This window comes from Silurus meridionalis, chromosome 4 (assembly GCF_014805685.1).
Source record: "Silurus meridionalis isolate SWU-2019-XX chromosome 4, ASM1480568v1, whole genome shotgun sequence".
Taxonomy (NCBI): Eukaryota; Metazoa; Chordata; class Actinopteri; order Siluriformes; family Siluridae; genus Silurus; species Silurus meridionalis.
In genome coordinates, this window is record NC_060887.1 from 27,706,787 (window position 1) to 27,731,968 (window position 25,182).

General features: G+C 35.3%; 1 protein-coding gene across 2 annotated transcripts in view; it reads right to left on the bottom strand.

Annotated features, from left to right (window-relative positions):
* The window catches only part of tsnare1 (T-SNARE Domain Containing 1), a 136,565-nt gene that overhangs the window by 16,165 nt on the left and 95,218 nt on the right, over window positions 1-25,182 (bottom strand). Inside the window, exons 10-12 of one of the 2 annotated variants that reach the window (XM_046848242.1) lie at window positions 21,400-21,472; window positions 9,751-9,833; window positions 908-1,017 (exon numbers count right to left, since the gene is read on the bottom strand). In XM_046848242.1, the coding sequence (XP_046704198.1) occupies window positions 922-1,017; window positions 9,751-9,833; window positions 21,400-21,472 (252 nt within the window). In that variant the 3' untranslated portion in view covers window positions 908-921. Of the gene's footprint in view, window positions 1-907; window positions 1,018-9,750; window positions 9,834-21,053; window positions 21,270-21,399; window positions 21,473-25,182 lie in introns of those variants that run through there. The other variant, XM_046848243.1, reaches the window with a different exon arrangement.

Consider the following 25,182-nt stretch of genomic DNA (forward strand, 5'->3'; position numbering starts at 1 on the left):
AAAGTCCACATTTAGTCCACATTTGTCTTTACAATATCCTCCACTGTTCCAGGAAGATGTTCCACCAGATTTTGGAGTGTGGATGTGGAGATCTGTGCTTATTCAGCCAACAGGGATTTAGTTAGGTCAGGTACTGATGTAGGGTAAGGAGACCTGGGGTATAATCAGCATTCAAGATGTTCAGTAGGGTTGAGGTCAGAACTCTATAGAAGGCCACTCAAGATCTTCACGCCAAACCATGTAAACCATATCTTCTTGGAGCTCACTTTATTTACAGGGGCACTGTCATGCTGGAACAAGTTCCCTTAGTTCAAGTGAATGGGAAAATCTTATGTTAACAGTATTAACAGTTTGAGGAAGAACCACATATGGATGGAAAAGTCTGGTGTCAGAATGCTTTGGTCCATATAGCGCAAGTATAATGAGGCAAAAGAATTTCAGTGACTTGTCCCCCCTTTCTGAATGATGAATTATTCAGAAGCTGGCCACATTATTTTACAGAAAAATTACACATTAAATATTAGCATTAGACACGTGATCTGGGGGAAAAAAAGCTCACACGGCTAATTTCATGTGGATTTATTTTTCCAGGTTACACAAATGTCAAGAGCTTAATTTCAGCATGTTAGCTAATTTGTGCTTCTTTTTATAACACATTATATAAGCTTTGTTTTAATTCACTAACTGAATGGCACAATGAAACTGACATATTTGCTATTAAAAACTTAAGATAATATAGTTTCTGGGCTCACTATCATTTGTGATGAACAAAGGCAATTAATTTAATTATCAAATATAATTTATAACCTGATCATATTTAACTTTCTTATGACTAAATTAACATAATGTATTAATTAGAATTTAAGTATATTAGTTTTGTGTGCTGATGATCAGGCAGATGGCTTACCTGTGGGTCTGCTTTTAGTTTCTGGTTGACAAAGCAATGATGATGATGAGTAGAATCAGAACGAATACTCCACACATTAATAAATAGCATTTCCTTTTTCTCAGCTGCTTCTGTGAAAACAAACAGGGGATACGATTGTAAGATAAACACATTTCCTGTCGGCAATTATTTTTGCAACATACACAACATTTGACATTTTACTAGTAACTATACACTGTATATATCGACAAAGTTATGAGGATAACCATGAATAACAAGTAAACCTCTTGACCTTTTCCTTCAGGTGCAGGACCCCAAAGCTTGTGTTTGCCAGTGAGATTTTTAGTATGAGAAACAAAATACTATTTTATACAACAATATGAAGTGTAACATTGTTTTCCATTTCCATTATTTCAGTTCAACATGCTGGTCATCATACACCATTGGAAAAATGTGCATAATTCTACTTAGGATCTACTTGGAACTGTCCCAAAAGACTCAATTGATTTTAGTTTTCAAAGCCTTTTAGATTTGACTTATTGTTCTTAGACTGTGCATATATTATATACTATACTATAATCACATATTCAAACCATTTAATATTAAATACATATGCACATAAGTACCCCTGAGATGCAAGAAATATATACAGACCTTCTCTAGACAATACAATAAATACCAGTCACTACACAAGCAAATGGCATATGAATGGACAACAGCATGTATTTGTTAATGGACTATTTTGCTGACTGTCTGATTACTGATATTGTCCTAATGGACGGATTGTTGCTCCTCTTTTTTTCTATGAAAAAAAGCATTGTGTTTATAAAATGTATGATTTTGATGACACATTTAATTTTCAGACATTATATTGACGTCTATCTTATAGTCACTTGCCATTTGAGAAGTGTTTGTATCTGAAACTCCTATCATTTTTGCCTTTCTTCAGTGTCCCTTAGATCTTTTCATTTTAAACCACAATTCAGATCAAATAGGCCTGCTCAGCAACATGCAACAGAGCATGGTAGGATGTTCACATTTATGAGTGAACACCTGCCTGGATGGATTTTAGTTCTCCATGAATTTTTGAATTAAGATTTTTCCTGTCTGTAGCAACCAGCAAATAAACTATATATATATATATATATATATATATATATATATATATATATATATATATATATATATATATAAATGTTGTATTATAATCGCAATCATATATTCCCATGATCCGCAATATCCTCAGTGAATTGACCCAAACTGAACTTTGAAAGTTTGTTCATGCTGTGCCCTATGGCAAAAACCAAATGCAGATTCAGTGATGCTTATAAGGTCTGTTCTGTTCTTTCCTGACACATCCTGTGCCTCTGATAAGGGATTACATGGTAAAATTTCATGTTTGTTTGTTTAGAATGCCACTAGTGCTAATTGGCATTACGTTCCTCCCAAGCCTTTACCCTCTTTCCCATTATTTTGTCATGTTTATGAATTAAGCCAGAACTACAAATAGATAAATAGAAAACATTGGGAAAGTGCATTTAAGTGCTGAGTAGATCTATTTAAATATATATTTTTCAAACTTGACATCCTCAGGCAGCACCCGTGTTTGGGAGCACAGAACTTACGATGCTTTGAAATGCTTTTCTTTTGCACTTTTTTCATTCGTTTCTTACTACAAAACGGTTGAGAGCAGCAGTGCTAGACCAGAGCTGGGCTTGGAGTCTTTAAATCCTGACGCGCTTCAAAGCACGGAGCACAATTCATCTTCTTATCTGAGACTGGAAACAGGCTTTCTATGTGGAAAGAGAGAGAGGCAAAGCGAGGGTGGGGGGTGGTGGTCGGGTAGTGGGGAGGCAAAAAAAAACTGCTGTCGAGTAATTTTCCATTTAAACGTTCCACTCTACAACAATTTGCATAAGCAGCCCTGCGTCTGTGATAAGAAGATTGGTAATTTTCAAAGGCTCTGTGGGGATTGAGAATTAAAAGCCGCTCTCTGCTATCTTCTCTCTTGCAGCTGGTCACCACAGATTCTGCAGCTTCTTTCTTAAACTTTCTCCTCTCCCTCTCTTTCTCTCTTCCTCTCTCTCCTTCTTTCGCTCAGCAGACTCCCTGTGGCGCTTCTCATTCTGTGTCATCCTGGCTTCTACTGCCTTTTAGGGAAAACAGCAAAATATAAAAGTGAATAAGGTGAAGAGGTACAAAAAGGAGCTTTTGACAACAAAAGAGCTGTTATTCTATTTTAGACTGATTTCCCTGACTTAGCTGAGGATGGAGAGGAGAAGTATATATATATATATATATATATATATATATATATATATATATATATATATATATATATATATATATATATATATAAAAATTAAGACTGAATGAAGGTACATGTTGATATAAAGGGATTGACAGAAAGCATATGTTTTTGATAAGCCAGTAAAGACATTTTTTATTTTATTTATATTTTAAATGAAAGGACAGCTTTTATAAAGTCTTTATAATGGAGATAATAAATAATAGAGAAGCCAGTTTAGAATACTACAAGTCAACAGAAGTCTGTTTATGAGGCCATAGTGCAAATTGTAGGCGCTATTGTGATTTGCTTGTAATATTTCTGACACAATAAGTGTTCGCTTTTGGCAGCAACAAGCACATCAAAAATCAAGTTTTATCTGCTTTACATTACTAGGTTTTGTATTATTTAATTATTATTTTAAACTTACTGCTTTGATTTCTTCAATAGTGTTTGGTCAAAAATAACCACACTGCAAGACTTTTGTGCGTTCATGTTGTCTCGTATATATGAATCTACAGAGAGCAGAATATACACTCTCGTCATGTGCTTACTGACTTTGCATTGTCCATCTCAGGAACATTGTGTATGAATTTACTATTCTCTGTTTGGAAATGTTACCTTTTTGCCCCTTTTTCACATGATCACAGGGATTTTATTTCTAGACCCATATCTGAGATATTCTGATCTGAAATGTTTAACTCTAGTTTTAGCAGTTTCTGCAGAAGGGTCTACTTTGGTGCTTGGCAGCAGCCCTAAAGGTGGCAGCAACAAGGGCAGCCCCCTTTATCAGCCATACATATAGCAGATATTATTATGCTTGAATATCAAAATCAACCCATACTGTATGTTGTACGTGGTACATGTCACCTGCTGAGGAGAGCAGTCACAGTAATAGAACTATGGGCTTCTAAATGTACCCCAAAACTGTCCCTTTGGAGGGAGCGACACCTTTAGGCTATAAAGTGGAGTCATGACAAATAGGTAAGGTCGAAATTACATGAACATGCTTAATTGAAGACGGACTCAACAACCCAGATGTGGAAAATTTAGCATGGCAAATTTAGTCTGGCAGAGCTGGACAGGCCTCATTACATATACATCCCATCTCCTCTATTGCCAGTTCTTCCAACATTGTTGAGTATTAAGCAACTAAACCACACAGAGTTGCTTTTGGACTGAAGATGGATTGCTTTTTGCTAGTTGTCAAAACTCCACAGTAGCTTCTTTACTGAGCAGAGGTGCAGCATTAAATTGACAAGAAGTCTGTAAACTTGACTTGGTAGTAAAGTAAATCTTTCTTAAAGTGAAAGCCCCTTACATGCCAATTTAGACTGTCTAAGCTTTGTTTTATTGATTTTTCAGGTACCGCAAAGAAAACAGCTATAATAAATTATATTTATTTGTACCTTTTTTTTTTAATCCAATCATCCCTTCAGGAGGTAATGTTCATTTGCATTAAAGTAACCATATTAATTCAAAATACATACATATAGATTTTTAGCTATAGTAATATTTTGTCCAATTTAGGGAAAATAATATTGATAAAAGAAAACAATTTCTATTATTGTTTTACCATAAATATAGAATTACTGTCTGCAATATTCATTTTATATTTATATATAATTTTTATGTTTAATTTAACAGTTTACCGCTATAATACAGAGTCTAAGTATAGAAAGCTATCTACCTTGTGTGACATGAAAAATGTCTTTATAATGCCATAATAATGCAAAAGGATGATTAGTGACAACATTATGCTGCCTGTATCTTATCTGCTTGGAAAATTGGAAGTCTGTATAATAAGTAGCATTTGCAGTGACACTGCTTGGCATGTAATCGGCTTAGGTGAAATTAGCATAAACATTCAGTCCCAGTTGAGCTGATGTGGTGTATCAAATAAACATGGGCTTGTGGTCCTGTTCTGCACTGCAGATGTGCATGACACAGTCGGACACATTGCTGTGATTACTCGGATGCCACTGTGCTGCATCATCGTGCATGTCAGACTCACCTACACAGATTTCTTCCTTTAAAAAATTCACATGAATTGCCCATTGACATATGTTTAGGTAAACAATTTGCATAAGAAATTAGTTTCTCAATATATCAAGCATAACCTAACTAATTAGTATTATTTCTTATTTTCAAGCCAATTGTCATTTAGTAAAAAGAGTGTACATAGTTTATTGCATTTTTATTATTATTATTATTAGTAGTAGTAGTAGTAGTAGTAGTAGTAGTAGTAGTAGTGGCTAATATTATACTTATTTGGTTAGTTTGGTTATACTTTTATAGTATAACCACAGAATTGGTTGCGACAGAACACGAACAATACATAGATAGAAGAGATATAAATAACAGACACCAAAAAAAAACCCACAAGAGGTTATCTGACTTACATTTAACATATGTTATAGAGTAAACTTGCAATAGAGTGCTGAGGGTAAACGTTATACAGGCATTAGGCATACAATTAGGCAACTTGTTCTGAGCAGTTTAAGACATACCTTTGTTCATTGTCGTTCATTGTAATGTGCACATGGAAGAGCTAATAACATTAACACCAAGGTTGGCTGTTTCAGCAATATTTCCAGCCTAACTAATTGCAAAATCTGGCATAAGAAATGCAACGCTGACATTAACTACTTTCAAAAATGTTTAAAATCTGCACCGGTTCACCACTGTTCTTTCTTGGACCACTTTTGATAGATACTGATCACTGCAAACGGGGAACAACTCAGAAGAATTGCAGTTTTGGAGATGTTCTGAACCAGTCGTCCAGTCATCAAAGATCTGGCCCGTTTGACTTACTTATATTCTTACACTTGCCCATTTTTCCTGCTTCTAACACGTCAACTTTGAGCACAAAATGTTTACTTAGTGAATGTTTACGGGTGACATGATGAAGAGGTAATCAATGTTATTCACACACACACACACACACGCACACGCACACTACATCTACGTACAGTACATGTGTAAGTAATACTACCAGTAGTGCAAGCCCCATGGCTCCATACATTCAAATGTTATATCTCATTCTAAATATATCTAACTTTAGCAACATTTACTGGAATAGACATGCAAATTCTCATCATATATTTGCTCAACATCTTGATGGCATGTATGTGCGTATGAAGGTCAAAGCATTAAACAGATGGACTTTGATAAATGACCATTACCATCTTGCTTCATGAATACAAAAAGTCATCTTTACAACTTCATGTTGTTACTGCCAGGGCGATGTGATCTGAAATGCATTACTGCACTATTGCAAAAAACATTTTGTCACTTAATGAGAACTACAGTTCATCCACTGAAATAATTTTACCCAAACAACACACACACACTTGCTAACATAAGAGTTTAAAAGCTCAGCCTGCTTTTGTCTGAGGGATCTGAGTAGAATTATCATGAAATGCAATTAACTGTCACAGTCCTAATGAATTTCATGAGCCGTATGATTCCATATAAATGGCGCTGTAGGTTCCACTCTGGCCTGTGTTTGTGTGTGTAAAGGTGGGAGTGAGAGAGAGAGAGAGAGAGAGAGAGAGAGAGAGAGAGAGAGAGAGAGACAGAGAGACAGAGAGAGAGCAGTTTGGTCTTAGTACAGTTAATATGCATACATCATCATGCAGCTTAGACCAAATAGGAAAAGCAAAGTGTGAGCAGAGCAGAACTCAAACAGAAAACTTACAATGCAGATGATCATCCAACCACACACTTCTTTATACATGCAGAATTAAACACAGCTTCAAGCAAATAAAAAACTTTGTCAGAATAAAAGATGCAATATTGATGTCCGAAATGTTCATTTTCTACTGAACTGTTCACAGATTGTCCACTGCAGTACACCACACAAAGCTCTGAATGGTAATGAACAATACTGCATTATCCTGTTCATCTGAGCTCTGATTAGACTGATCCACCACCACTCCTTTAAAAAGCAGTGAGAAACAGATTTCGTTTATTTCCAGGATGTATTAGACATGTAGGGCTACAGAACAGAAAATGGCCTGTTCTTTTTAATTGGTTATTACATGCGACGGCTGTATAAATACTTAGAAGAGATGCATGCGGGGAATGTACGAGTGTTCAGAGTTACAGGCGCCCCCTCCCTCCCCTCAGGGTGCGGCTAGCGGGACTGCTGAAGTGCTAAATTGCTCTGTGTGAGTTTGTTCACGGCTGAACTCTCAGTGAGATAATGAAATGACAATTAATCCAAAAGCTGTTGCTATTCACTCATTTGCTTCCCTACTTCTGAAAGGAGTAAAGGAATGAAAAAGGAAATTAGTGAGGTAGATTTTTGGGTTTAGCCCAAAGGATGAATGGACACTGAAATTAAGGAAAAAATACGGCTTAAATAAGTACGTTCTTTTTATTCCCCTTTAAATTTACTTTTATTTAAAATGTAAAGCAAACTGACTTTAATTAAAGGTTAGATTTCAGGAATATTTTTAGCATGAGCAATTTTAAAAAGAAATGTTGTCAATAATAATAATGTTTCACATTATTTTGTTTCAAAACTATTGTAAATAAAATATTTTCTTCAAAATTGAACATGTGGGAACCCTCTCTCCTGGTTTGTGGTGCATTACTCTGCAAACACATTATTATTTCCTAATCTTAATTCAAAGTAGGCTTTGTGGTTGCTTACTAATGACAGCAAAACTAAAAAAATTCAATAATAATATAAAAAAGAAATAAAGTAAAACAAAACTGGAAAGCAGCAGTCACACTGTGCTGTTCACTAAGAAGTCACAAAGAAAACCAAAATGTAAAAGACAGAAAGCAAGCAAATGTTTTTCTCTAGATAAAACTAAACAATAATATTTCAAAGGAATAAACAGCAGTGACATACAACTACCGTAGTCTGCTGTTTGGTATTGGATTTTAAACCCAAGCATCAGAAAAGCAGGCATATTATTTTACCAAATGAAAAAAAGAACAAAAAAAGGACACATCAAATTTTTAAAGAATACACTAAGGAAATGTTAAAAAACAAATACGAAGAAAGGAAAGCAAACTGTCATGCAGTTACTGTACTTTCTCCAGTTTTTCCTTATTGTTTTTGCTTCTAAACATGGAATTGACAAAATGGAAAGCAGTCACTCTCTGGTGGTTTGTATTGTTTTTAAGATTTATAATCACACTCCTGATATTAACCAAATGGGTTCCCAAGCTGCTCATCAGAAATAAATACACATCATTTCCTTTAATTCTTAAGTTCTGTAAAGCTGCTTTAAGAAAATGTTCCTTATGAAAATCGCTATAGAAATAAACTTGAACTTGAGCATACTATTGTTCGTTTTTAATTAAACAACTTATACACTGCACAATTAACTTTTAAAAAATCTGATGCTTGGAGCTAAAAAGCAAGTAGGAAAATAATGTGGCTATATACATTTCAGTTAATGGATTGCGATAATGGCGGAAATGTATTCCCGCAACTATAGATTAATGAAAAATGAATTAGCTAGCTTTTTGCTAACAAAGAGCCATCATTTATGTTACATAAGACAACACACACTCATTAAAAAAGTGTGAAACATTATAGTCTAAAGTAGACTCAAGGCTCATTCAAAACCATTAAGATCAGCAAATTAGGACCGTTTCCTTTATCCCTATGAGAACTTTGTCAAGCGAGCATGAAAATATGCAATTCCTGCTGACGTGGACACCTGATTTGTGCAAAGCTCAGTTCAAAACCATGTAAACATCTGTGGTCTTCAGCATTAAAGGAAGATTATGACATGGTTAGCTTATGATAATGCAGCCCATCAAGTAACATAAGGGCAAATTATTGAAAATATGTTTATTATTAATAATAATTATTATTATAAATTATATATATATATATATATATATATATATACAGGCAATAACACTAGTGATATACTGTGGCTTCTATACTATGCCAATGAATTCTTACATGATTACACTATATATTACTAGATAGAAGATCAGCTGATCAAAATTGCTATAATCCTGTCATCCTGTTCAGGGTCATAGTGTTTCCAGAGCCAATATTCCACAAATACTGGTTGCAAGACAGGAATACTCCCTGTAAGAAAAACCAGTATATCACAGGGCCTCACACACACACACTCACACAATTTACAATAGTCAATCAACAACTTCAGAACTGACCCTCAGAACCTTGATCTCCTCTGTGCATCTTACTGCTTGTTAGTAAATTATTATCATCGACACAGAAAAAAGATTAAATCTCTCAGGTAAAAAGACAAGTACGTTCGAACTGCATAAGTCGCAAGTAGTGTAATTATAGAGTGATGTACTTCAGCAAATCTACTTTCTGTAAAAAATTAGATTGTGTCCACCATTATCCCCGAAGTCCTTCATGAAGTGCAGTTTGGAGATGCACTTAAAAAGTGTATATGGTCTAAAGGTCTCTACAGCATTAAGGTGCAATAATAAGCATTATGGAACAGTCCTATATTTTCAGCATGTGAATCATTCTTCCTAGCTGTGATGAGGTGCTTTCAGAAATTGTTTAGCAACAGAATGAGATTAAATTAATTTCTTGAACAGAAATATGCAGTTTAAAGTTTACCTGGTGGTGGCTGGCCTTTGCAAGCTCCTGGTTTGCAGATTCCACATGTGAGGAAGTAGTCTGGATGTATTCCTCAATGCTGTCTGCAGGAAAACAAAAACACAAACAATATTACCGTTAATTTATATTTACTGCATCACAGTTTTTAGTAGTTTTTAGAAACTAACATGGTTGTTAATATCAGCAAAGTACTGTCAGGGCTGTTCCTTCAGGGTGTGAGATTTGTCGCTTGCATTGATGTACCTCAGGCTTTTTAAATACATGACAGCAGAATAAAGACAGAGTACAGAAAACACTACTTGTACCTCTTTTTCACATGCCTTGCAGACACATGTGAAGGAAGAGTAAGAGAGTAAAAGAACAGATGGACAGATATGACCGGTCTGTTTTAATGTTAAAAACAAAATCTAAACGTATTTCTTACATTTTATCTGTTTATTTTCACATCAGTGACAAAAAACAAATTTTGCTTTAAAGTGTTGTAATGCAGCTAAATGGTGGACTACATTTGGCATTAAAATAATGCATTCAAAACCTGACATAAAGAAGTACACGTCCAGAAGGAAGCCACTTATATTTGTGTCTGATTACTTGCCAAAAGTTCTATATTATATGAAGTGTGAACCATCAGACAGCTGTGCTATGTTCAGCATGATCAGCTGAGAGCGCATCATAGCCAACAGATGAAATTAATTAAATAACAATAAATTAAACAACAATCACACAGATGCATTAATTGTAGAGTTAATACTGTATGCTAGAGATTAAAAATACCATCTACAAACACACCCCAGTGCTTTCTTTAGAGTAACCTTTAACCAAGCACTTTATTTCTTATTACCCTGTCTAGGAGGAATAAAATAAATACTCAGTTCACAACAGTTTCTGATGTGAAAGTAACTATAACTGACAGTGTAATGTTATACTTTGCCTTGCACTTACTGTAGCACTGATTTTAAATAATTTTCCTATTGCATTAATTTTGGCATTTGACATATTTCAAGATTAAATCTGATCATGACATTTACATTTTATGTTTGTGATATATTGGTGCCCTTTTTAACAATGATGTCACTGTAAAAAAAAAAATAAATAAATAAAATAAAGGACAACACAAATCTATTTTAAGCTTTGGAAATACAGTCTACCTGATGAAAGTAGACAAGGGATGCACAAAAGCCAGGTTATGCACTTGCTTTCTTAATTTACATGAAAGGCAGCCATTTATTAGTTTTGAATAATACAAATTAGTTGTCTTGTACCGATGCACATTTGCTTATTCTACAAAGTGAGAATGTTGATTCAAATGCAAACTCAATTCCCTTCCCAATTAAAAACTAATGTGCGGTTCAGCACACACGGGGGCACAACTAAGGCAGGAGCGAGTGAGTTACAGCGGGGTTAAAGCAATGCAGGCTCGGCAGCAGCAAAACGCTGCAGACTTCACCTCCGCCTGGCTGCTAGAACTAATGAGGTTTTGTTTATCTTTCTCTGATGTGATTTGGTTGTGTTCTCTGTTGCTGCCATGCCAAGGAGAGACATAGTGACAATCGGAAAGCGTCAAAGAGCCTCAGATTGCGGACTTTTATTTGTTTCAGATGTTAAACAATACCTTTTGGTGAATTTTTTTGTTAGTTTTTTTTTTACCTAGATATCAATTGTAGTGACCTTTCAACAAAGTGTCATAAAACATTTAAAATCAGTTCACACAAACTAAAGTTAAAATAAGTGGATAATTTTCTTCGAACATTTTAAAAATCTATTAAAAAAAATTAAGTCACTTCATTACTTCATCAATCAATTTAAAATAGTAAATACAACAAAAATCTATAAAAATATGTGGAAGCTTGTTTCTCCTTTAAATGTGAGTGACTGGCCAACACATGCCTCAGCCAAGGATACTGACGTTACAGTAAATTAGGAAAATGTTTAAATATGCCTTACAAAAAAAAAAAATAATAATAATAATCTAAAGATTCTAAACAAAATGCAAGATATGTCAATCTATTTCTACTACTGACAAACTTTACTATTTTTCTAGTATTAATAATTCTTATAATATATGCTGTTTAATGTGGTCCTGGTCTTGGAGGAGGTTTCACTGTGTACTATACTGTGTATGGGTAATAAAACAATAAAGCCACGTGACACACTATATGGCAACATTTTGTGGACAACTGATTGAATCACGATTGAATGTGTTTGTAATATGTCTTATTAATTCCCCTTTTTGCTGCTATTACCACCTAGATTCTTTTGGAGTGTGGCTGCTGGGATTTACTGATTCATCCACAAGAGCATAAGTGGGGACCAGCATTGATAAAGAACAAGAATATCTGGGGTGCTGTTAAAAATCCAATTCATGCCAGTTGTAGTGTTGGGTTGAGGTCAGGGACCTGTGCAGGCCTCAAAACATTTTCCACACTAACTTTGAAAACTATGTCTTTATGGACTTTTCTACGTGCACAAGGGAATTGACCTGCTGGAATAGGGTTGGGCTTCTTAGTTTCAGTGAGGAGAAATGTTAAGGCACAGCATAGAAAGGCATTCTAAACAAAGTATGTGCGTTTACTTTTGTTGCAACAGTTTGGTAAAGGAACACATAAGGATGAGATGGTCAGATCTTCATATACTTGCAGCCATATGGTGTATGGTTCTGTTACAGTGCTCAGTTCAATCTAAATAAAGTACTCTACTAGGCACTCATCCAGGCTACACTCTGTATTTGATAACCATGATATATTTAATATGTTAAACATCTAGACTTGGAGAAACTGAACACTTATAATAAAATTAAAGCAAATGAAAGATGTTCATAACCCAAAAATTATGCTTGATATTAAATGTTAACTAAACTGTATAAAATTAAAGAAAAAATGACATTATAGACAGTGTATGTAATATATTGAGAATATTAGTTGATGACAGACACCTGACATGATGATAGATCATTGCCCATTTAAATTATTCTATTGAAAAGCAGACTGCTCCTAAAGATGATTTGAATGCTTTTTGCTCATTGAATGTTAAACAACCTTAGAGTGGACTTTTAATCATCGCTCCCTATTATTATATTTGAATTTCTTTTTGCTTAGCCTGCCATATATGTTCTCTCAGCATTGTCACTGAGGTCATGAACTTTTAGCTTGATGGGGAGCTTGGTCAGAAGGTCTCTGAAACTGAAATAATATGGAAACCTAGGATATTCTGTAAGTGTGTCTGTGGGTGTGTCTGTGCACAAATGACCAGTCTAACCCTTTTGGCTTAAGCACTTCCTCCTCCCTGCTTTTCAGATTACTGATCTATCATCCATGACCAATTACTGTAACAGTAAGAAGCCAGCAAAAAATGAAGAATGAGGCTCTTAGATCCACGAAAGGAAGATGACACATTGTGCTGTCACATAATCAATCAATATCTCAATAAGCGGGAGTGGAGAACGAGGTGCGGGTTTGATGGATCACTAGACATGTGTGATATGAAGACCCTGTAGGCTAGGTGACATCTCACTGTTGTTAGGCTGAATGCTATGGGTCATTAGATTGAAGTATGATATTGGGGGATACCACCCAAAGTTAAACGAACCTGTTGGTAAAACTGAGCCATGACTAACACCATTGTGAGTACTGCATTTAACAGAATTTATTACAATAGTCTTAATCAATGCAAACCTTTCCAACATGTCGTGTTCACTTTCTTAACTAGCTGAATTATTCATATTGCATAGACAATGACATTTAACAAGGCAGGATTTTTTCCCCTACATTGTAGTGCTGACGAATTTGCAAGCAGAAGCATCAAATTATTTGAAGTATGTAGTATGGATGTTAATGATCTTACAACAAATTCACATCTGCTCTCACCTGGCCACCCCAACACACACACGCAAATACATACACTTCCCACTCTTTTAATGAAGCCTTTTAAATGCACAGGCAAAACTAAATAAACTTATCAGCTGGGAAAATGTTCATAACACAGACTACAGAAACACAATAAAATGACTGATGCTTTTTAATTTCCTCAAGCTCAACATCCCCAATTCATTAAGGAATTACAAGAACAAATTCTCTAAATGACTCTAAATAAAAAGAGCTCTTATCTGAAGACTCCTCAGGCACTCACTTACTCACAAACACACACACACACACAAATCTGAAGACAGTCACACATAAACAAATCTGAAGACACACATTCACAAATGCTCATGCCCGGAGTAAATGACTCAAAATATGGCAAAATAATCAAATAAATAACCAATTAGGGAGGCAGCAGGCTAAGTCATAGAACAAGCATCTAATTGGCTTGAAGCTCAAAGTGGCGTAAGGGCGGCAGAGCTGGAGCACCTTTTTAGTCAGTTAATAAGCATAGTGCATGTGCCTGATTGGCCCTTCAGCTGTATCACCAAAGCGAAGAGCACATGAAGGTGAACTAGACCGACCAAGGAAAACATACACACAGAAAAAAATGATCATGCATTATGAATATAAATGGCTCTAGGTTTCTGCGCATCTTTTTAACATCCTCTCTCTCCCCTGTGTGTGTGTGTGTGTGTGTGTGTGTGTGTGTGTGTGTGTGTGTGTGTGTCAGCAGCAGCAGCACAGCATGACCTGTAGCTTTCTGAAGCATGTCATAACACAAGTATAGAAGCTTTGTTACAGCCAGTCAGCCCGTTAGCTCTAATCTACGCTTTGCTTGATATGTTTATCTTGGCCTGTCTATCCTCCACCAACTGAATACGCCATACACACAGACCCATACACTGCACACAACGTCATCCACCGAACCTTTGTCTGTATAGAACTTTTACTAAATACACTCTTGGGGCTCATTTTGTCTCAGGTAAGCTGGGATTTCTTCACGTCAAAGCAGCAGAAATAGACATCGTTGCTGACAGATTTGATTGACTGGGTCCGGTCCAAATATAGAATATAGAAACCTAAAACTTGAACTAAATAATCTACATTTATGGCATTTGGCAGACGCCCTTATTCAGAGCGACTTACATTTATCTCATTCATACAGCTGAGCAGCTATGGGGGAATGTCAGCTTGATATGGCTGGGATTTGAACTCACAACCATTAGATCCAAAGACCAATGCCTTAACCACTAAGCTACCACCTCTCACCTAATGATCTGGATCCTCTGGGAGAATTCCATATTTCATGTATAAGAAAGAAAAACAAGAGGTATGACAACAATCACTAATAAGTGATTAATATTACAATGCATATATATAATACAATAAAATACAATAAAATAAATCCTTATTGTTCAAGACTGCCAGCTATCTTTAAATGTAAGTTATATACACTTGGTTTACAATTTCTTTTTACAAACTTCCCTAGTAATTAGCTTCCAATTATATAAACCAATAAATTCTGTAAAAATAATAGCTAATTTTAAATGTAAAATGAAACCTTACAAAGATTTGATGTCTGTGAACCTTAAAGTACAAATAATAGCACTATTATAAATAATTGCAATGTTTATATTTAGTATTTAGGATAAATACTAATTATTAAAAGGTTTTTGGAGGTCCTGAAGTATTTTTTTTACAAAAAAACAACATAAAAAAAAACAGTAATAATACAACTGTCCTCCTTTTTTTTCTTTCTTTTTCTTTATTTATTGTTTCTTTTTTTTTTTTTTTTAACATTTTTTTTATTGCCTACTCAGTTATCTGTAAGTATGTTATCTTTCATTGTATTCAGTTTATATTTAATTGTTTGCTTGTTTGTCTGTTTTTACAAAAAAAAAAAAAAAAATCAGAAATGGAAACAAATGATAATAATACTAATAGTAATACTACATTTAACTATATATAACTATATAGATAACTAAAGATTATGCAATAAAAGTGGCAACCATTTTGATTCGTGCATGTCCTAAATTTGTTTATTTGCTAAAGAAGTGAACTATACTACACTGTACAGCATACATTATTGTTTGCTACCATGTTTAGAAATGTTCCCATTAGACACACAATCTGTAGACTCCTGAATCATTCACTGATGATAAACAGGTCAAATGGTCTTCATGTATCTTTCAAAAGCATGTCAGAAAATACATCAGTGAACACCACATAAAAACTGAATTAAGGAACTAGGAATTAGGAACAAATCAATAGTCCGTAACTGATCTGCTGAACATCAAGAACTAGAAACTGGATTATAAAAAAAAAAAAATAAATAAAAAATTTGAAAAATTATCAAGTTGACAATCTGTAGTCAACAAACAACAATACTCGACGTTTCAAAGTTGTGGTTATTTGATACCATTATTCTTACAGACTTCTATAGAAGGTTTATACAAATATTTATATGGAATATAAGTATAAAATGACAACAATTATTTGGATTCATTAGCAATAGTTTTTTTTTTATTTTTCTTAGTTTTTCTTTAGTTCTTAGTTAGTTAGAATTTTGCTTTCTTCTCTTCCAAATTTTTACTCAGAAAAGTCTAACCGTTCACTGTAATGCCATTCTGTTGTTTTGTGGCTCCTCTGATTTTCACTTGTTGAATGCAGGCTCCTTGAAAGACTTGGTTGTTCAGGTAAAGCTTTTGTGCACCACAATGAATCCATCGACAATTTTTGCTCTATATTCTACATCAGTGCTCTCAATACATGCCTAGAAGCATGTAATCAGAGCTTCTTTATATTAGGTGTATGTGGGGGGAAAAAAGCATAAAATACTTTCAAATACATTTGATTATATTAAAATATACTTTATGAATTGATGCAATAAAATCAGGTTAATGAAGTGAATCAAGGTTTTTTTTTTTTTTTAGAACAAATGCTATGCATTTTGTGCTTTAAGTCTCTCTTTATAATTAGTGATTTCTGAAAACCAGAAGTCTGAAACGTTCATGTTTAAGTTTCATGTGAAACTTTTTTCCCCCCTTACAGTGCCCTCCACAATTATTGGCACCCCTGTTTAAGATGTGGTCGTGGACTTCTAAAAATTCTCCTTTTTTTTAAAACAACATAGAACCCAAATGCAAAAAAAGAGAAAAATCCAACCTTTTATTTAAGTACTTTACTTTGGTGGTAAACAAATCACACATTTAGAAAAAAAAACTTGAAATCATGTGTGCCACAATTATTGGCACCCCTGATGTTAATACTTTTACAACCTCCTTTTGCCAACAAGACAGCACTTAATCTCCTCCTATAACATTTCACAAGATTGGAGAACACAGAGAGAGGGATTTTTGACCATTCTTCTTTGCACAATCTTTCTAGATCATCCAGTGTCCTGGGTCCTCTCTTATGCACTCTTCTCTTTAGCTCGCCCCACAGGTTTTCGATTGGGTTGAGGTCTGGGGACTGAGATGGCCATGGGAGGACCTTGAGTTTGTGACTGCTGAACCACTTTTGTGTAGATTTTGCCACATATTTTGGATCATTATCCTGCTGAAAGACCCAATCACGACCCATCTTCAGCTTTCTGGCAGAGGCCATCAGGTTTTTATTTAAAATAGCCTGGTACTTCAAAGCGTTCATAATGCCATGCACCCTAAAAAGGTTCCCAGGGCCTTTGAAAGAGAAACAGGCCCACAGCATCACAGATCCTCCATACTTCACGGTGGGCATGAGGTGCTTTTCGGCATACTCATCTTTTGTTTTACGCCAGACCCACTTAGAGTGTTTGTTGCCAAAAAGCTCAATCTTAGTCTCATCTGACCAAAGCACACGATCCCAGTTGAAGTCCCAGTACCGCTTAGCAAACTCCAGACGTTTACGTTTGTGAGTGTTAGTGAGAAAAGGCTTTTTCCTTGCATGCCTCCCAAACAGCTTGTTGGCATGTAGAGAGCGTCTTATGGATGTTTTGGAGACTCTGTGACCCCAAGATGCCACTCTTTGATGCAATTCTGTGACGGTGAGCTTAGGAAATTTTTTTACTTCTCTTACCATCCTCCTCACTGTGCGTTGTGGCAAGATAAACTTGGGACCTCTTCCAGCCTTGTTTGTCACTGTTCCAGTTGTTTTAAACTTCTTAATGATTCCTCTGACTGTAGATACTGGCAAGTTAAGGCGAGTGGCTATTTTCTTGTAGCCATTGCCTGACTTATGAAGGTCGACACACATCTGCCTTACCTGAATGGTGTGTTCTCTTGTCTTTGCCATGTTGACAAATGGGTAAGAGAATTAGGCCTCTGTGTCACGTCATATTTATAACCCAGGGAAACAGGAAATCATGAATTACTAATTAAAAGTCCCTAGATACCCTGACCAACCTTAGCAACTACAGAAAAATATATATATAAAAAAAAAAAACAATTAAATTTTTCAGAGGAATTGTTAGGGGTGCCAATAATTGTGGCACACATGATTTCAAGTTTTGTTTTTTTTTTTCTAAATGTGTGATTTTTTTACCACCAAAGTAATGTACTTAAATAAAAGGTTGGATTTTTCTCTTTTTTTGCATTTGGGTTCTATGTTGTTTTAAAAAAAAGGAGAATTTTTAGAAGTCCACGACCACATCTTAAACAGGGGTGCCAATAATTGTGGAGGGCACTGTACATACATATTTGCCTACACAGAATAAACAACCCACTGTTGTATTGAACTCTGAACATTAATGCTTTGAAATGAGCAAAGTATCAAGTAATAACAGTAATCTTTTCATTTTTTAGAAAAATAATTGAGAAAATCTTCTTGTCATTTGTTGGGGGGAGGGGGGTGATGAGGGGGAAACCAGCAGCTCTAGTTCTTTGTTGAATTATTCCGTCCATAAATTTTCGTTTTGTTAAATTCTCATTCACGTCTGCCAGACTTTCTTCTGCATGTGTTAAAGATAAAAAAAAAAATAGATGAAGCGTAGGCAGAGAATCTCTTTACTGTCTTAACTCTATATAAGTTCTACTGACAACACATGGTCTTCAACCAAAGAAAGACACAAAAGGAAGAACGGTAGGGGCATGATGAAGAGACAGAAAGAAAAGAGATTTAACTGTACCACACAGAGAGAAATGCCACTTGTGAAATCTTGTTTGAAAAGGCCAAAAGCACTTAATTGCTTCATTCTATTATACCTTTGCTTTGTAACCTGATGTGCATGAGACTTTTATAGTTAAATGAATCATATCTTTTGATATCTAGTTATGAATCATGAATAAAGGAATGATGAATATTCTGAAAAGCCTAATTGTCTGTGTTCTAGCTGAGGACAAAATCAGAGACAAAATGGTTTTTCATTTAACTTTGACATCGCTGTCTATTTTAATCCCCCCAAAAATCAACAAATACATGCACTAGTCCAAGATGTGGGGAAACTGTTACCTAGTGTAAGTGGTACAAGAACAACAAAATAAAAAAATAAAAAAAAAAACAATAAAAAAGCAGGGCAGATACTAAAGTTCTCTAGGAATGTGAAATAGTGAATTCCATCAAGTCCAGTGTTGTGTGAAAGAGTACAATCAGTTCTGCAGGTTGCACATCACTATCTAATGCCACTCACTTAGCTTAGAGCCTCTCAGTGCATGACAGTTCAAAATGGTTGATCCAGTCTACTCGTTTTTTTTTTAGTCTTCTCTTTGAATGCTACTGAAGCTGTTCAACAACATGCTAAGTCATGTTAACCTGGAAAAACCTATTTGATGCCTCTGAATCGTCAATACCACACACTTTCCAATAGAATCAACAGCTCAGCAGAGCTCAGCTGATGTTATGTGTCATCAGGTGCCAGGCCATCAATGTGAAGACATTTCAAGTATATTAATACTTAAAGAATTTTTACATTAATAGTGTAACATGATACACAGGTTTAATGCTTTGCTCATTTGTTGCACTAATTTATTTAGCTTTGCTATTAACCATGTCGTAGGACCTGATGAATAATGATGCATTATTTGCAATTTCACTGCGTGATGAGGAAGTTGAATAATCATTTGAAATTAAGCAGAGCATGGTGGCCTGCATAAAGTGCATTCAATCATGTAACGCACACCTAGCTGTGGATTATTGATCTTATACAATGATCAGTTTCCAGCATTGACAAAGCTGCCATTGAAGTTTGCACTGCAAAAATGACTTTATGGATAAAAATAACAGTAATTTTATTATTAGTTTAGTTATTTTATATAAAGATCTAAAATTCGGCCCGATCGTATTATTCACATGGATAAAGGAGTGTGGTTAGATTACATTTATTTAAATGAAAAGTTGATTGAGAAATCATTTTGAGATCAAATCAAAATTGAGAAAGACAGGTATTATGTGCATGTGAGGATCAGGTACATTTATGATGCATTTTTACAATTTCTTCTTTAGTTTGTTAAATTCATCTCACAAAATAATCCAAGCAGATAGGCAATGTAAATAGAAGATCTTCACAAACTAACTCTTTCTCTTTCTCTCTCTCTCTCTCTCTCTCTCTCTCTCTCTCCAGTTCCAAAACACACCTTCCAGTCAATCAGAACTGAGAATGCAGACAGACCATGGTATAACACCATTTAACTGCAATAATAAAATACAATAACTTTTAACTATGAAAATGAACACTGCATTTTTTTTTAATTATTGTTTGACTAGTAACACTGAATAGTCAAGAAAGCCTTTAATATATACACTGCTTATTTATAGAGCATCTGAATAAAAAAAAAGGCATATCCTCAAAGTCTCCTTGAGGAATATGCCCTCTATTCATCTACTACGAGAAGTATGGGGCACAGAGGATTAATTAAAATTCTGAGACAAAAGGACACCATGACGGGTAGGTACCAATTAGAATACAAATGGATTAATTTTCCAATAGGGACAGCGTCACAATACGTCTCAAAGGGGCTGGATTAAGTACAATGGTTTAAATTCAACTTAATAATTTCAGCTCGAATAGAGAACTTTTACTGAATGGTTCCATGTTGAAGATTCCCATTCCAGAATTTCGACTCACAATTGGCAAATTAATAAGGATCTTTATAGTCCAATGCAAATAAATGGATATGAATGGTTAAGGTTAAAGTGTGGTGTTACTGCTCATTGCTTCTCTTATGACTTCATTCATATGAAATCTAATTAAAATGTCCTGAATATGTGAACAGTTTCTTATCTTCTCTTACCCACTTCGTTTTGATTGAATGCACCATGCTGATTGTCAGCTGTCTACATAATCCAGGTCAAAAGGTTTGTGAGTGTGATTTTATTATGTTGAACTATTAAGGTACTGATGAATGCATATTCCTCCACAGCAAAAAGTAACATTAGTTCCGCATACTGCATGCCTTGCTAATCATAATCCAGTACCATGCAAGATAAAGGTAAATAAAAAAGATAACGATCAATTCAATATGGTAAGCTTTTTTTTCTTTTTTATTAATTTTAGATGTCCCTCCAAGTCTTTTTTTTTCCTCATGTGTCTTATAACCAGTGTACTCTCTTTTCATTCACAAACCCTGTGTTCTCTCTGAATCCCCCAAAGATCTGATTTGAGATAACACTTCAGCACGCTCGGTCTCTGATGTATTGAGTCAACTGAATCATTATCGAGTGTCAGTGTCTTCTTTTCCTCTACTCCTGTGCAGCAGGGAGTTAGAGAACAAAAAGAGATGAGAAGGAGCGATTATCAACAACAGGCCTAACTAGTTTAACACAAAATAGTCCACAAAGTAACTGCAACTATGGACACACATAATTAAGAACTCACCTATTGTGTCTCCTTGTTCATGCACCATGCTGGCCAAGTCTTTCATAATTTGGTTGACATCCAGCATATCTCTCTGCAAAAATAGATAAAAGAAAAAACAAAACAAGGCTCTAGGTTAGGTCAAACCACAGGAAAAGAAGCCTGCTGCAAGAATGGAAAAAATATTAAAAAGTTATGAAGATATGGTTAGTATACTAGAGCATAGTGATGAGACATTATTGCAGATCAATAAGTCAAGTGTTGGTAAGACATTACAGCTGCAGTCATCCAATGACTAAATACTATAAAAAAAAAAAAAAAAGTTTTTTTTTTTATCCATTTTCAAGCTGGAGTAAACATTACTTTTTTCAGCCTATGCCTAACGCAACATGAAAGCATCTAAATCCTGTTTGGTCTATCATCCCCTCACAGCTTCCCCTTGCTTCCATCCACAGCCTGTGCGCCTGCAGCTGGGCCGGTGTTGCTGTGGCCACTGAGCCATTCATCACAGGTGGCCGTGATTGTTTGGGAAACTGGCAGCCCTTCTAGCTCTTGGCAAATACCATCTGGCTGGAGCCAAAATGGCCTCTGGCAAACCCCATGCTGCTAAAGACTTTTTTTTGCATTTGTTTTTGGGCGGTCTAGTCAATCATGCAGGAATGGCTTGACATCATATTTATTTTACCTGCCAGTGCCAGTTGAATTCACTTTGTCAAACGATGAAGAGTAAAGCATTGTTTTGGTAACTTAGCGGGGAGGAATTTAAGGATGTCCATGAAGAAAGAAGAAAGACAAGGAAAAGCAAAGAGAGAAAAATAGCAAGAGAGAGAGAGAGAGAGAGAGAGAGAGAGAAGTATGGACATATTGATTAGTAGAGTGCTGTCTGCCCTATTACCTGGGGAAACCTTGCTAGCCCTGGTGGCTGATGTGCTCCAGCCTACCTAAGTCATGAACTTAGATTCAGCTCATGCTGTTTAGAAGTCAGCAAAGTGTAGAGATGAAAAAAAAAGAATTTTCTTTTAATACAGACACTTTGCTATGAGGCACTCTGAGGCTACTAATCATTTAAGGAGCTCTTGGTCTTTCTAAGGTTTGTAATGTGTAAAGAAAAGGCACTTGTTTGTTGTTAAAGGAAACCAATAAATGGCATTTACATTCACTTTTATGGCATTTGGCAGATGCCCTAATCCTGAACGACTTACAATAGAGACTAAACGTTGGTGTGAAGTGGAGCACTTCTACCACTCTGAACTTCATTGTTTTCAAATGACATCATGATTCCTATTACATCCCAGCAGTTTGCTAATCTACTGTTACAAACGTATTAGAGCTGCTTTACCTCTGATAGTAACAAAGCACTGGCACTGGGGACTCAAAACAAACCCCTCCACATGTAACTTCATCAAATCAAAGATTACACATTTTCAATAGTGTGTTTTATTTTGAGGGTCTGTCAAATGGCTTTGTAGATTCTTAATATAGAATATTCGAATGACCAATTTAAAACATGCATTCAACAGTGTAGTGCTAATGCTTTAATAATACAGCTTTGTCTCCATACTCATTACCTTCCTCGTTAATTTTCAACCTTTAATACCACCCAACAAAACAAAAGTGTAAAACTTAATGGATGAAGACTGCTTTAATGTAAAGTTAGTGCATCAAGCCAGTGAATGATATCAGACAGGAGGTCTATTTGCTCCTAACTCCATCCCTGTGGCTTCTGTCACTCATCCTGTTGTTATTGTGCCTGTAGGGGTGGGAGGGGTGGGAGGGGTGGGAGGGAGGGTGAGAGGAGGCAAAGTAAAAGAGAAAGACGACTGATAGGGGATGGAGGTTCTCTCATTGTTTCATTAGACGCAAAATGTCAGTGTGAGAGCCAGATATCTGCTTCATCTGACATAGAGGAAAAGACTGCAGCACACTAAACACACACAAATGCTACACTACGCACACACAGTATAATCTGGGTGTCGGGAGTTTCCGTATCCACACAATTAAATGTGTGGGTCGATAAGACACGCAATTTCAGAAAGAAAAAAAAAACAAGCAACAAAACCCTTCCAGGCAGGAAAAGCTGACACCTCAGTACCCAAAGGAGTTACAGACGTGACAAGAGATGAGTCTGACAAGGAAAGGATATGAGAGTATAAGCCATCACAGGACCATCTGAGATATTAAGGAGTCCAGGCAAAAGACGGTGGGAATGTAGATAAGCGTCCAGGGGACACAATCGGTTTCCTCAGGTTTGTGTGCACAAATTCATCATGCACCATTGTGTTACAGTTAGATATGCTTAATAAATCTGGAATTTGTATAAAAACAATAAAGGTTTTGCTTTTTACTATAAAACAAAACATTTCTTTATATAAATAACAGTAATTCATGAGCAATATACATGAACATTCAGTATGTAAGTAAGTATTCAGTTGTATATGCTGTAAATGTTATTCTGACTGTACCATGTGTATAATCATTATTAATTTTTTGCTCTTATTACCTGTTGTATTGTGTGCACTTGAAGCTTCTGTCATATATATATATATATATATATATATATATATATATATATATATATATATATATATAAAATGTGTGTAAACCCTGTGTAAAATCGGCTACCCACATACTCTATGTTTCCCTACACGATTCCCTGATTTTTTTTTTCCCCTTTATATTCTGCTTTATAGTGTAGCACCATTAAACACACCATTTACATGCCACCCACAATCATCACCATGATAAACAGCTTACTATATTCTAATGAAAGCGAACTGTCCTTTTGTGTGAGCCATTAGTGTGAGATGTATAGCTGTCAATTTTGCCTCCATTAATGACTTGTCGTAACAAAAACACTCGCTAGAATTTCGTTTTAACGACAGGTGTAATTTTTCTGTCAAGTCTTCATTCACACTGTTCTGAATAGAAAACATTTTGCTGTACGTATATAATGTATAAAGCAATCTTTTCTTAAACCACCTGGATTGTAGCTGCATGGATCAGTGTGGGTTGCTCATGTGGTATTGCAGAGCAGCTTAAAAAATGCTGACACATTTGTCCTGAGCAAGGTTCATTAGATGATTTTATTTCTGATTGTAGTGCAATGTGTCAGAACTGTCTCAGGTGTATTTTTTCATATTTAAAAATATTATATTGGTTGCCTACATACAAAAAGTGACAGTGAGCAAAGGGGAAAAGGACAGACAAAAAACAGACGGGTGGTGGGGGGTGGTGTGGTGAATTACTCTTACTGAACCATAAAGTACATATGGGAGTACGCTGTAATTCAGAGGTTTTAGGTTCCAGAACAGCCCCAGTGTAAAATGCTCACACAAGCTGCCAGGCAATCAGCTCTGAACATCAAACTGAGAATAAGTCAGTGATGAGTGAGGTAGTATAAAAAACTCCAAAATTAAAAATAAATGAAATGAAAATGAAAATATTTTTCAATAAGCGAAATAATTTTTATCTTTCATTACTGCCTGGAGAGTGACATGATAATGTATTTATGACAATGACTACACATGTTAATACATAATAATATTTGACATGATAATATTTACACTCTTAGTAAATAGAAGCTCATCTACTACATTTTATTTTCACCTACAAATATTATATATACATTTATATTCTTATTATATTTGTTCAACAGTTTCTGCATATTTTTACACTGCTAATAGCATTTTTGTTGTACATATATTTACATATTTATTTCCACTTGTCAGTATGCACAATGGTAATATTTTGCCCAACTAGTATATGGTAAACTGTATTTTGCTTAGGGCTGCAGCTATTGATTAT